General features: G+C 43.9%; 1 protein-coding gene across 1 annotated transcript; it reads right to left on the reverse strand.

The window, feature by feature from the left end:
* Window positions 1–3,195: 3,195 nt before the first annotated feature.
* Window positions 3,196–6,776, reverse strand: LOC121933000. Its single transcript, XM_042472176.1, has 3 exons — window positions 5,385–6,776; window positions 5,208–5,255; window positions 3,196–3,250 (listed from the first exon to the last, which is right to left on the reverse strand). The coding sequence occupies exons 1-3, from the start codon at window positions 6,638–6,640 to the stop codon at window positions 3,196–3,198; spliced, it is 1,359 nt and encodes a 452-aa protein (XP_042328110.1). The 5' UTR covers window positions 6,641–6,776.
* Window positions 6,777–14,457: the final 7,681 nt, after the last annotated feature.

A 14,457-nucleotide genomic window follows, 5' to 3' on the forward strand; every position in this document is an offset into this window, starting at 1 on the left:
CAATCACCTTAGGATTGCCATAAGTCAGAAACGAACTGAAGGCACACAGCAGCAACAACAGCAACATTTAGATAAATCCCACTGATTAATTTGTTTGACTCTACTTGAGAGTAACGATTAGATTAAACCAAGGATTGAACCACAACAGTGCCAGATCCACCATAATATATGTGAGTAGAATATTTTCCAACTAATGTTTATTCGTTTCCTATTTAATTTCAGAAGGAAGAACATTTAAATTAATTAAAGGATTTCTTTTAAATGATGATGAAAGATATCACTTTCACCAGCAAAATATCTTTAGGGCCAGTGATATGATGAAGAGAGAGCCTAAATAATTTTTGTTAGTGCTCCAGATCCCCAGCTGAATGTTGTTATTGTTGTTTAGTTTTTAAATTTGCAATGCAATTCTGGATATATTATACAACAGCCACACCCTTTGGCTGGGTATCAGCAGAAAATTATAAAAGCCTTGTTGGTAAGATAAAAGCAACTTTATTTCTTGATTTATTTTAAGCTAAGGACCAAATGCTACCACTGTTAAGTTTATTGTTGGAGATTTCATAACAAATTCATTATCACATGAATGTTTGTTTTTGTTGGGTTACTAATGTGCATATGGCAAAAAAGGGATTAAAACATGCTTATCTAATTTTTTGTTTTGTTCGGTCCTAAATGCACAAGATCCTATCTGATCTTGGATGTTAAGTAGGGTCAGCCCCTGTTAGTACTTGGGTGGGAAACCACTAACATACTGGGGACTGTAGGCTATATTTCAGAGAAAGGAACTGAAGAAACTGAAGTCAAAGTGCAAAAATAGGTTTATGGTTGAACATGAAGAAAACAAAAACAATGACTACATTAATTTCATAATTTTCAAGTAGATGATAAACACATCAAAATGGTTCAAAATTTTCTATACTTTGGCTCAGTCATTAATCAGAACTGAGACTGCACTCAAGAAATCAGAAGAAGATTAGGACTTGGAAGGGCAGCAATTAATGAATTAGATAAAATCATGATGTGCAAAGATATTTCCTTTAATACTGAAGTTGGATTGTACAAGCCATCATATTTCCCATTTCTATGTATATTTGTGAAAACTAGACAGTGAAGAGAGTAGACAGGAGGATCAACATTAGAAATGTGATGCTGGAGAAGAGTTCTACAGATACCACTATTAAAAAGACAAAGAAATGGGTTCTGAAGCAAATAAGACTTGAATCATCCCTGGAAGCCAAGATGACTAAACTGAGACTGTCATATTTTGGCCATATCATAATAATAATAATAATTTGTTTTATTTATATACCGCTATTCCAAAGATCATAGCGGTGAACAGCAAGTAAGCTAATTAGCAAGTAAGCTAATTAGCAAGTAAGCTAATTTGCCCCCAACAGTCTGGGTACTCATTTTAGCGACCTCGGAAGGATGCAAGCCTGAGTCGAGCTTGGGCCCTTTTGCTGGTCTTGAACTCGCAACCTTGTGGTTTCGAGTGAGTGGCTGCAGTACAGGCATTTAACCACTGCGCCACCAGGGCTCCTGAGAATATCATGAGAAGACAGGCCTCACTGGAAGAGACATTAATGCTTGGAAAAGTGGAAGGCAGCAGGAAAAGAGAAAGGCTGCATTCCAGATGGATAAGAAATCAAGAAATGTGAAGTCAAAGGCTTTCACAGGCAGCATCCATAGTTTTTTTTTTTTTTTTTTTTTTGGTGAGTTTTTCAGGCTATGTGGCCATGTTCTGGAAGAGTTTATTCCTGATGTTTCACCAGCAGCTGTGACTGGCATCTTCAGAGACCTGACCAGGGTAGATGATGATAGGGTGCCTTGGAGGTCTCTCATTAATAGGGTTGCCATAAATTGAAGTCAACTCAACGGCAGTTAACAAACAACAACTGGCACAGCTATCTCTTATTCCTGTTTATTCCTTGCCTAAGAAAGCTCTATGGAATTAATGTGTTTGCCACAAGTCGTCAGCAGATTTGAAGACACACACAATCTATTGGTTTAGTTTAGGGCATTATGAGATGCCATAATCTAGACCAAAATATTAATCTGTCTGAGACCTTAATCTATAATATAATATAATATAATATAATATAATATAATATAATATAATATAATGCATGTGCGTGTTGTGTGTATACAGATATACAGATGGATAAAAATAATACAATTAATCCTCTTTTTTTCTTTTTTTTAGAAATGCTGATTCATCCCTTCTGAAAAGGACTATTTTTTAAAAAAAAAAAATCTTTGCTTTCTTAAATAAGTTGTTATTGCTTCATGCCCTTAAGCCAATTCTGACTTTTGGCACCCATATGATAGGGTTTTCTGACCAATACTTATGACTAAAGGGTCCTCTTCTGATGGGTCTTGCACCCTGATCCTGGTGGGGGCCAGGGTTACATGCTTTCCCTCTGGGCCTTGTTCTGATTGAGATATATTACAGCTGCACAGACTCTCCTTCCTTCTATTTGCTTTTTATGCTCCAAAACAGTGCCTGGGAGTAAAAGTGTAAAATGTCCAGAAATGTTGGAGCCATGGGGGGAATTCCTCCCATTGGAAAAATTTGGAAACATTAAAACATGCAGTATTAGCAGCCTTTTAGAGATTGAAAGTCACTTTATTTCTTTAAGAAATAAAATGTGTTATATATAACTTGGTTTAGTGTAAAATTATGATGTCTGGTATATTAAAATATATTTTATTTAGAAAATAATGTTGTCTAAGGGGCTGTACAGCCACCCGTTTTTGTTCCCAAGGGACAATGCAGCAGCCAAACCGCGCGGCATCCCTCCACACCAAAAAGAACCTGGAAAAACAGTTAGTAGTTAATTACTTTATTATCATAGTTCCACTGCCAGAGATGCCAAAATAACTTGACTAGCTTTAAGTACTCCAAGTTTAATGAGTAAGAAGCACCATTTACTGTTCTGCATCAGGCAGCAAAATGTATTAGATCACACCTGCCATTTAATAACTAGCACCGCAATGAACTAATGAGTAAACCCTGCAGTGCAATTGTTACCTGAATTCAGCTGTGCCATATACTTTGTGAATGGAAAGACCTGACTGTGGCACTCTATAATAAATGAAAGCACCACTGAGCATGTGCAGAGACGTCAGCTAGTAACTGGTATTCAATGTGATACCAAGCACCACCTAGGGTTAGGAAATAAGATTTTCAATTCACAGGACCGACCAGTCATCTTCTGCAATATCTTTTATATTAAGTATAAACAGTCTAAAATAGGGATGTAATTGTGTTCATAGTGCAGGATGGCACAAACTTATATTACGTGTAAGTGGTATATGGAGGAATACCAGCCAAACATAATGAACAATATTTATTTCTTTGTGAGTTCAGGGGTACCAAATTACACCCATATTCACTTCTCCCAACATTGCTGAGTTACTGAAGGGTTCCATATTAAATAGGTACCTAGGAAGAGACTTCCTTCCTTCCCCAACTCACAATGCTTATTAAAGGCACTTGAAAAAAGGGATTAATGATTTAAATTGCCTTCTTTCAGTCACTCCAAACATATTTTTCTCTAGGGAAAGAGAACTTGAACCTTCTGGGCTGACTGATTTTCTGAATCGGACATATGGTTGAGGAGAACTGCTTCTTGCAGGGCTATTAGCCAAGCTTTGCCTAAAGCTCCCTTTAAGTCTGAGCTGTCTTGCGGTTACGGCTCACTACACCCAGACGTTAATTCTGCTTGCTGGCTCAAACGCAGCTCCAATAGTTATTTTGTGTTTCTGTGGGGCTAGATTCACACATTTATGCTAGAAAAAATATCTGAACCAGTGAACTGGTATGGTGTATATGCCCAAATTCTGGTATCCCATCCCCCTGTGTACTACTGCTTTCCAGCAGTCTCTAGTGAGACGCAAAGCTGCTTTTAGCCAACATTGCTCAATTGACTTACTAGCCTTGTCACTGATAATTGGATTTGTGACATGGTCAGATGTTTATTTCTTGACTCTACTTTCCCCGCCTTTTTCTCCCACATTAAACATTCAGGAGCCACAGCAATGTGGCGTTACAATATGACATTTCTAAGGCATTCTGTATTTACACCTACCCACATATACTCATATAAGACAGCAGTGCACAAGTACAATTGGCATATATTTGTTAAAACAGAATACTGAAAATGAAGTCAAAGGCTTTCATGGCCAGTATCCATAGTTTTTTGTGGGTTTTTCAGGCTATTAGGCCTGACGTTTTGCCAGCATCTGTAGCTGGCATCTTCAGGGAAACTATAAGAATGAAAATAAGTTGTTGCCATATTAAATTGCCATTTAAATTTATGTTAAATACCTGCACTAAATTTATGTTAAATACCCATATCTTCTCTGAAGATGCCAGCCGCAGATGCTGACGAAACATCAGGGACAAACTCTTGTAGAACATGGCCACATAGCCTGAAAAACCCACAAAAAACTAAAGAACACTGAAAGCTTTAACTCAGCTAGTAATTTTGTCATTAATGTTTGTCATTTTGCCTATTAAATTCAAATTGCACGGCAGTAATTATTAATTAGTTCAGAACATGCACATCCATATCTGGCAGGGAGAAGAGAAAAAGGTCTTTCTAGCATCTGACCCCAGATTGTCAAACTCCTTAAGCAAAGTTTGTTCCCTTTCTGTTGTTGTTTCTCCAGCAGCCAAAAACATTTTAATAACTTTATGAAGATTGGAAGTGGGGAGAAGAGCATCTAACTATTTGGGCATTGACTATGTCTTTTATTGTTGCAATTCTATTTTTTTTATTTCTATTACGTGTCGCGGCAGAGAGAGACGCAGAGACAGGAATGGGGGTGCAAAGCTTCGCTGGCCAGGTCTTGGCCAGCCCCTTTTATTGACATCAAGGTAACATTAGGTTTCACCTTATCTCACTGTACATCAGAAGGCAATTAAAGGAATCAGGGACCAATGTGTACTCAGGAGAGTTCTAATTAGCAAGGGGGAGCAAGGTGTGTACACTGTCTCAGCCGAATCAACATGGGCTTATCCAATCACGGATAAAGCATTGTCTACCAGAAGGCAAGTCATAAGCCTATGGTCTGCCAGTAGGGTTATCACATTTCAATCTTGGTAAACATTGCTATCCTGGGAGGGGTCGCATCCTCTGGGCTTCCCAGGGAATGCCACATCTCCCTCTTTTTTGTTTTTTATGAGCTGGCGTACATACCCTGCAACCAGTTGCTTTTCTGTGGTCGTCATTGTCTTTTGCAAAAGCCTAGAACACAAAGTAGGAACACATTGGAGGAGACAACAGAAGGTAACAAAAAGGAAAAATACAAGTATACAATATTGAACAAGGATGCGTATCCAGCCGGTGGGCAACCAACTCCATAATCCCTCCCACCAATCTGCAAGGCTGGACTTCCTTATGCTCTGGGCGAGTTCCTTCATGGTTTTTAGCTGTCTGTCTATTCTCTGTCTATTGTCAGTGATGGTGAAACAACACATCCCCTCTAACCCTGGTACCTCATCACACTCCTTATGGTGAAGGAGCAGAAGGTAGTCTATGGCAGCCCTGTTTTGGAGTAGCCCGCGCCTCAACTCTGACTGCTCCTGGTTTAACAAGCTGATAGCAGTAGAAGTGGTGTTTAAGCTCTTGACAGCCCAGCAGGCGAGCTTTCCAATAGTCTTGGCACTGCCAACGGCGAGCCCTGGGACCCCCACAATGGAGATCCCTAAAGCCAGATATTCACCAGGGGACATGATTTTGACGCTGGAATCACAGGACTCATCCAGCGTATGCAAGCCTGCGGAGCGTTTGCTTCGCCGATTTTCGCCCCCCAGCTCCCGTGGGGGCAGCAGGAGGGTTAGTCGGCTGAGGCAACACAATGTGCCATCCGTGAGGTTTGCGGGGATATAATTGAACGTGTGACCTGAACAAGTCCAGAACCATCCCCTTGGTAATTCCACATACTGATGAATGTATGGGACGTGGACCTGGGTCGAGCATTTGAGCTCATGGTTACTGCCCAGGTGGACACAAGACTTGTCTGTGCAACTTGTCATCCTAGCGCAAGTCGCGTTGTGGGATGCAATGACGGGAGTCTGCAGATGCATGGCCAAGGGGAACAAGCGCTTATGCTGTTTTCCCCAATTGTGATATTGATATTGCAGACTTCTGAGGGAGTGATTAGCCGGAAGGTCAGTGTAGAACCATGTATCATTCTGGATGTCCTGAGAGGAGTGACACACAGGAATGAGACATGTATTCAACGCTTCCCCTACTGAGTGTTGCTGGGACAGGCAAAAGGAGGTTTGGTTGATGGATAGGGCAAGGGTTTCCCAAATGTTCTGGCCCGGGGCAAAAACACTTTGGCCTCCCGCCACCCCCATTAGTAAGCAGAAGATCGTGATGAGACACAAAGAATTGGCATTCAAACTTGCTATTAGTGCCAGCGTACAGTTCTCAGGAGTCTTTTCTAAGCCTTCTTTCTCCACGATATCAGTGGCCTGTCGGCTTAGGTTTTTTATCATTCCCCAGGTCACAGGAGGGGGTTGAGCCCCCGGTCCTCTCTTCCGGTTCTGCATGCCGGTCTCGGTCTCGGCCAGGTTGATGTTGAAGCTCGGTATGGGGTTCTTCAGTCCCTTGTGCCACGACATGAGGCTTGACGTACTTCACAGGTACCCACACTGGTCCTCCGGGTGTTTGGACAGCGGCGTAGCCTCGGCCCCAGGTGATGAGTTGTACAGGGGTGCTCCAGTCCTTCCCAGGCAGGATGCGATACCTCACCAATGGCCGCGGGGGGGGCCTGCAGAGCGGAAATGTTTTTAAACTCGAGAGAAATATTGGTTAGTGGCTGTATTTAGAGACAAATTTAAATGATTTATAGTGAACAATGCTGTGGCCAATTGTTGCTCAACCTCTGGCAGGTGGGGGAGTAGCCCCTCCTTTTTGTTTTGTTTAGCAAGATGTCGTTTTAAGGTGGAGTTGGCGCGCTCCACAATGGCTTGTCCCGTAGAGTTATAGGGAATGCCAAAGGTATGCTTGATTGCATGTCGGGCTAGGAACTCCGCAAAGGAGGAAGAGCAAAAGGCGGGTCCATTGTCTGTTTTTAAGGCAGATGGGGTACCCATAACTGCCATGCACCTTATTATGTGATTTATTGCTCTGGAGGCAGTCTCAGAGGACTGGGGGGTGGCCCATATGAATCCAGAGTAGGTGTCCACTGTGACGTGTATTTTAGACCATCTCCCAAACGGGGGAAAGTGAGTGACATCAAGTTGCCAAAGATCGTTGGCCGCTAGCCCGCGTGGATTAACTCCAATTAATGGGGCAGGTCTATAGAAGGAACATTGAGGACACTGTTGTATGATAGCCTGCGCTTCTGTTAGAGGCAGGTTGAACTGCTTGGCCAGGGACCGAGCGTTTTGGTGATATAACTCATGACTGGCAAAGGGGTCCGTGATAGGGTATAGGGAGCGGAGGGCTTGATCTGCTCGGGCGTTGCCGTCAGTGAGGAGCCCGGGCATAGGTTGGTGGCTTCTAATGTGGGCCACGAATAGTGGCGGCAGTCTCTTTTCTAAGAGGGCCTGGAGGGTCCATAAGAGGGCGAAAAGGTTATCATCCATTTTCCAGGAAATATAGCCATTAGGTAGTCTTTGCACTAACCCAGTAACATAAATGCTGTCAACAATTAAATTGATAGGGGCATGGGGAAACGTTTTTAAAGCTAGAATGACCGCTGCCAGCTCAGCTCTCTGTGCCGAAATTTGTGGGGGCGTAAAGATAGCATGCCACGTAGTATCGTGCCATGTAACAACCCCCCTGGTGGGGCTGCCGTCAGTGAAGACGGTTAACGCGCCGGGAAGAGGTTGCGAGATTAAAGGCGATCGTAATAAAATAGGCACGGTAGCAAACAGCTGTAGCCTAGCGTCTTTTGGGTAGTGGCAGTCAATGTGCCCGACAAATCCCTCTAAGGCAATTTGTAGATTTTGAGACTGTGAGTATAAATATTCCCATTGTTGTAAAGGCCAGGGAATTATTATGGTCTGTGCATCTATGCCTATCAACTGAAGAATTCGGGTCCGACCTTTCTGGATTAGCAAGGCGACCTGTTCTGTGGCAGTGGTGACGGTATTTGTCAAATTAGTATTTAAATAGAGCCATTCCACAATGTATGTTTGTTTACCTGTGCTCTGGTAAATGATTGCCGTGGGCTGTTTTGTGTGGAGCTGCTTTAGAATAGCGAGACAGACAGGGAGAGTGTCTTGCACTCGATCGGTCCACCTCGCAGCCATGGCCTGCTCTATAGTTTGGAGAGTCTGCCTGTGTACCGTGGTCAATGTGACCCTTTCGGAGGGATGAGTAGGCTTTTTTAAGAGTGAAAATAAGGGTTGTAAAGTCTCTGTGGGGAGGCAGATATAGGGTCTAACCCAGTTAATATGACCTAACAATTCTTGCAGGTTAATGTAGGTCAAGGTGTCAGGAATGGCAAGTTTTGGAATGACCGGATGGGTCATTGCGCTGGTAACTTTGTGACCTAAATATTGGAAAGGTGGCTGCAGTTGGACCTTTTCAGGTGCTATTTTTAAGCCACTAGCTTTAAGAGTGCTTTGAAGCTCTGATATCCAATTGGAAGGGAGAACTTTGCCACAAATTAATATGTCATCCATGTAATGGTAGACCTTTAAATGGGGAAATTTAATGCGAAAGGGTTGGAGCGCTTGGTCCACATAGGTCTGGCAAATGGTTGGAGAATTTAACATGCCTTGTGGGAGGACCTTCCAACAATATCTCTTAGTGGGTCGGCTATTATTTAGGACAGGAACAGAAAAAGCAAAATATTTCCAGTCCTTTTCCATTAGCGGAATGGAGAAAAAGCAGTCCTTTAAATCAATTACCGCTAGCTCATAGTCCCGGGGTAATAGATTAGGATTGGGTAAGCCACATTGGAGTGGGCCCATCGGTTCGATGATGGCATTAATAGCTCGGAGGTCATGCAAAAACCGCCATTTACCTGACTTTTTCTTGATAACAAACACAGGAGTGTTATAGGGACTCGTGGTCGGATTGATGTGCTTAGCATTTAGCTGCTCTTGCACTAGCTGTTCTAAGGCCACAAGCTTTTCAACTGAGAGGGGCCACTGGTCTATCCAGACGGGCTTGTCAGTTTTCCATGTTAGGCTAATAGCTTGGGCGGACATTTCTCTTTTCTTCCCGGGGTTATTCGGGGATGTTTAGAGTGGCGTTAAGCTGCTCTAATGTGTCCCTCCCCCACAGGTTTATCTGCAACGGAAGAACATAGGGCTTGACATACCCTTTGATGTTTGTCGGGTCCGAGTCTAGGGCTATGGCGACCCACTGGGCACTCTGATGTGCTATTTGTTGACCTCCCACGCCTTGCACAGCAGGCGCGGCTTCTAGTGGCCAGGAGGGGGGCCACTGGTCTTGGCTGATGACAGACATGTCGGCCCCCGTGTCTAACAGGCCCTGGAACAGAACATTGTTCAACCTTAGCTTCTGTGTGGGCCGGCTGCCCGGAGATGGGGCAATAACCGCCGTGACCAATGCATTACCGATCGGCGGGGGGGGGAGTGGGGTCCTGGCAAGGAAGAATTACCATGTGTGCCCAGGAGTCCCCTATCTGCGTTTTAAAGGGCATGTGGCACCATAGCTGAACCGTGAGGGGTTGTGCATCCCCTGGGGGAACAGTTTTCGGGATGACATGCAATCCTCTCTCGGAGGCGGCCATCCTTGGGAGGACCAGCCCCACAGTGAGCGGAGGTATCTGAACCTCACACCGCACATTAACAGAGAGAACTTCCCCAGGTAGAACAGCCTCCTTGGACTCCGTGAATCTTAGCTCTATGCATGCAGTTTCAGCCCCCTTGTTTCCCAGGCTAGGGGCATGCCCGCTGGTTAGTTTCCCTGCGGTTGTGGCACAGCGGGCGAAAGGTTGGAACGACACTGGCTAGCCCAGTGGTAGCCCTTGCCGCAGCATGGGCACTTTTTAGAGGGCCTGGCACCGGAATCCCTTTTTCCTTTGGCGGCTCCTCCGCCGGGTGCCCTGCATTCTGATTTAAAGTGGCCCGGTCTCTTGCAATTAAAGCAATTCCCGGTGGGTTTATTTCCCTTTTGGATTGCCCCTGCAAGGAGCTGCATGGCATAATTCTGACTGCCAACTTCTGCACATGCTCGAATGTAATCAGCCAAGGTGACACCTGGCCGGTGAATGACTCCTTGCAGGACCTTTTTGCAATCCGAATTAGCGTTTTCCACAGCTAATTTTATCAACAATTCTTCCTGGGCCGTGGCGTTATCTAACTGTCTGGACAGGGCCTCTTTTAACCGGTCAATGAATTGGGAGTAAGGCTCCTGGGTCCCTTGCTTGACATTAACAAAATATTTCATGGGCCTCCCTGCCTCCGGAATCCTCCAAAAGGCTCTTTGAACACATGTACCAACCACCACAATGACGAGATCTCCCTGTTGAGTCTGCATCTCCAGTGTGCTAAACTGACCGGACCCGTAGATCTGGTCAGGTATAACACCCTCAATATTAACGGAGGTAGCGGCTTGGCGGTATTCACTATCCCAGACCGTGTATTGGGAGGGGGTCAGAATCATTCTAAACAAATCTTTCCAGTCTTTGGGTGTCATGCGGTAACCATTCGCGATCCCCTCCACCATCCCTTGGACAAAGGTGGATTTTATGCCCGTGTCCGTGACTGCTTTCCTTAACTCTCGCAGCACAGAGAAGGGTAGGGGTTCCCAAACGTAATTGATGTTGTCACCTTCCCTTGTAATAGTGACAGGGAACATGGCAGGGTGATTGTTAGGTTCCCATGCTATGCCATCGTCCCACTGACACTCTCCCCGTTTCTTAGCTTCTGCTATTCCCGCTTCTACCGCTCCCAGCCGGGGCCTTACAGGCGATAAGGGAGAAGCATCCACTGGAACGGGGTAACCCGGTGGATCTCCTGGAGGAGCTAATGTGGCTAGCGGAGCGGGGGGCTGTGGGCAGGATTTGGGAGCCGTGGATTGGCCTAGCCGCCCCACGGCTGAGTTTACCACCTGCCAGGCAATCAAATGGGGTGCCGCGGCATGAGGCTCAGCCTTAAGATGATTGCCTATCTTCTCCCATTCCTCCGCAGAGAGTGTTCCCCTCTCTGGGTACCAGGGGCACTGGCATGAGATCTCTGCGACCAAATTTTTAATGTCCTTTCGGGTGACCTGCTTGTCCCCGGACAACCGCTTAACCAATTCATGCAACTCCCTAGCGTGAGACCTTTGCTCGGTGGTCAGCGTTCCTCCCATACTCACGGGATCCTTTGAGGATGTGCGCGCAGACTATTCCAGTCGAGTGAGCTGGGCCAAAGCCACCTTCTCCGTATCACGTCGGGGTCACCAGCTGTCGCGGCAGAGAGAGACGCAGAGACAGGAATGGGGGTGCAAAGCTTAGCTGGCCAGGTCTTGGCCAGCCCCTTTTATTGACATCAAGGTAACATTAGGTTTCACATTATCTCACTGTACATCAGAAGGCAATTAAAGGAATCAGGGACCAATGTGTACTTAAGAGAGTTCTAATTAGCAAGGGGGAGCAAGATGTGTACACTGTCTCAGCCGAATCAACATGGGCTTATCCAATCACGGATAAAGCATTGTCTACCAGAAGGCAAGTCATAAGCCTATGGTCTGCCAGTAGGGTTATCACATTTCAATCTTGGTAAACATTGCTATCCTGGGAGGGGTCGCATCCTCTGGGCTTCCCAGGGAATGCCACATCTACGTCTTAATCAACATTGCGTTTCTAAATACGCACATAGAGACACACATAAATATAATTATTCTTAACTACCTTGAAAGCGTTTTGATTAAAATATGGGATATATGATTTAAATAAATAATTAGGAGTACATTTGTAAAACTGAGTTTATTTGGATTAGCAGGTCCAATGTCTCCTCCAAAAATAAATTGCCAGCCTAGAGAGGTAGTATTTGAACACTGAAAGGAAACTCAACGGAGTAAGGTGGCTATGTGAAAAAGAGGTAAGGCCTCTGTATTTTTATTGGTAATATAGGAAAAGGAATTTCAGGTGATGACATTTGCATGACCTGAAATGCTAAAGGAAAGGCTGTACTTCCTGAAACTCCTTATTCTACACTACTGTTAAAGGTACAAGAGTGCTCTGCATATATGTGTCCTACAGTGTGTTTAAATTAGGGCAGGGATAGAAACTAAAATTGATTAAGATATAAATGAAGTTAGAAATTTTTTTATGATAAAATGGCAGGTAAATTAATTATGTTTTAAATTAAAGTGATTGAGTTACGCTGTAATTTTAGCATTAACTTAATTCTCGAGTTGAGTTATTAATTAAATGAGAGACAATACTAAGGAGCTTATATGGTTAACCTTTCCCAGATGGTTCTTTCTTTAAAACTTAACTGTCTTGGATTTTGCAAAACTACTGGTTGCTTTTTGTTAGTCACTCGGGGTTGGGTCACCAGAGCCAAAAACACTTATTTTAGTTAATTATTGGTGTATGATAATTAATTCCAAGGTTAAAACATTTTAATCAATAAATTGTAAGATCAGCTTGAAAAGGGTTGGATGAGACACTACACACAGGCTCTTCATTTGGCCCACGAAAACTACTGTAATTTGGGACCCAGTGACTTCTGATGGGATCCATTGGGAACCAGTACAGTGAAAGAAAGGGGGAAGGCAAGGAGATGGGATAAGGGAAGGAGAAAGTGAAAGAAAGAGAAGAGGTGGATGGGAAATGTAGTTTTCAAAAACGTATTCTCTCCAAAACTCAAAAGAGGGCAGAGGCAGACATTAAGTCACTTTTCAATTTCATTCCGAAGTTTATTAACAACCATCTAAACATACTAACCATTTTCTGCTAACTTTCCAGTCTCTAGATTAGGGGGTATAATGTGTCCAGACTGCAAGTGTCATTACCTCTAGCCAGGGTAGCTATAGGATGATGGGAGCTTCAGTATCACTTCTGCAGAGCCACAGTTTCCCTACCCTTAATGTAGATGAACAGGTCCATTCTGCTGCATGCAAATAACATTCAGATTAAATGAATGTTATTAACCCACATTATTAACCTGCAACATATTGCCATCTAGTGGCAAAACACTTTTAACAAAGGTAAAACATGCAGCTGAATGGTCCAGCAACTACTGTACTGTATTTTATCTGCCTGCCCTTTCTTGGAGATGTCCTGAAGCCCAGGAATCTCCCCTTCCCCAGATATTTCAGACCCGTAGCAAGGATATCTGAACCAACTCTTGAATTATGCAGTTATTATTGCCAAACAACAGTGGTATGTAGGTGGCAATGGTATATGGGGCGAAATCCAGTTCTGTCCCTGATAGCGGAAGAAGCACGTAACTGCCATCATCATGACTAATATATACTGCCAGCTTTATCTTCCATGAATTTGTTTTAATAACCTTTCAATGCCTTCAAAATATGTAGCTATGAAAAGGCTCCTGTCCCAGATTTTACAGTTATATTCAAAGACCTGGCTGTACTATTCTGGAAAATCAGTATGCAAAGGGATCTTGTAGCACCTTGGGAGAAAAAGCATGAATGTTCATAAGGTTTGAACAGATGGACACCTTTAGTGCATCATTGGCTTATGGCGTTTACGTCACTATGACGCCTTGAAGCTGCCCAGAAGCAGGGCACACCACCCAGATAAGGATGGCTTCAAGATGCATTTACACGCAACCAGAGCATCTTGAAGCTGGCTTCAAGGTACAGTAGGCACAAAAAGCTGGCTTTTTGCTGGCTGAAAAAGGCTTCAAGGCAGACTGGAGCTGTGGTGTGTCTTGTCGGTCTGTTTTGCGCCATAGACTTCATACTATTTCCTCAGCTGCACGGAGTGGAGGAAGAGACCTACTGTATATAAGCAGGCGGTGTGTGAGAATAGCAATAGGGATGCAAAACTTGTGTGGTGATGAAGTGAAATGTTGGAAGGGCCCCCAAGGGCCATCCAGTCCAACCCCATTCTGCCATGCAGGAATACACAGTCAAAGCACCCCTGACACATCCAGCCTCAGTTTAAGGATCTCCAAAGGAGACTCCATTGCTCTCCAAGGACTAAGAAGCATGGGTTTATATTCATAATAAAATAATAATATTTATAGGATAAATTATTTATATTTATCATAATATTTATAGGAGTTCTTTGAGCTTTTTATTTTCTGCCCAGGAGGAATGTCCTCCATTTTGAGCAGGACTAAGAAGGACATTTACATCTGTGGGTGTGTTTTTTGTTTTATTTATTTATTTATTTATATACCGCTATTCCAAAGATCATAGCGGTGAACAGCAAGTAAGCTAATTAGCAAGTAAGCTAATTTGCCCCCAACAGTCTGGGTACTCATTTTAGCTCCCTCCTCGGAAGGATGCAAGCCTGAGTCGAGCTTGGGCCCTTTTGCTGGTCTTGAACTCGCCA

Source organism: Sceloporus undulatus, chromosome 6, assembly GCF_019175285.1.
Source record: "Sceloporus undulatus isolate JIND9_A2432 ecotype Alabama chromosome 6, SceUnd_v1.1, whole genome shotgun sequence".
Classification (NCBI taxonomy): Eukaryota; Metazoa; Chordata; class Lepidosauria; order Squamata; family Phrynosomatidae; genus Sceloporus; species Sceloporus undulatus.

Excerpts from the sequence above, each read along its gene's own strand:
- LOC121933000 (XM_042472176.1), bottom strand. The coding sequence starts at position 6,640 with ATGTCGTGGCACAAGGGACTGAAGAACCCCATACCGAGCTTCAACATC. Across the intron at positions 5,256-5,384 it reads AAGTCCAGCCTTGCAGATTG|GCTTTTGCAAAAGACAATGA; the intron begins GTGGGAGGGATT and ends TTTGTGTTCTAG. Across the intron at positions 3,251-5,207 it reads GAAAAGCAACTGGTTGCAGG|ACTGTTTATACTTAATATAA; the intron begins GTATGTACGCCA and ends TCCCTATTTTAG.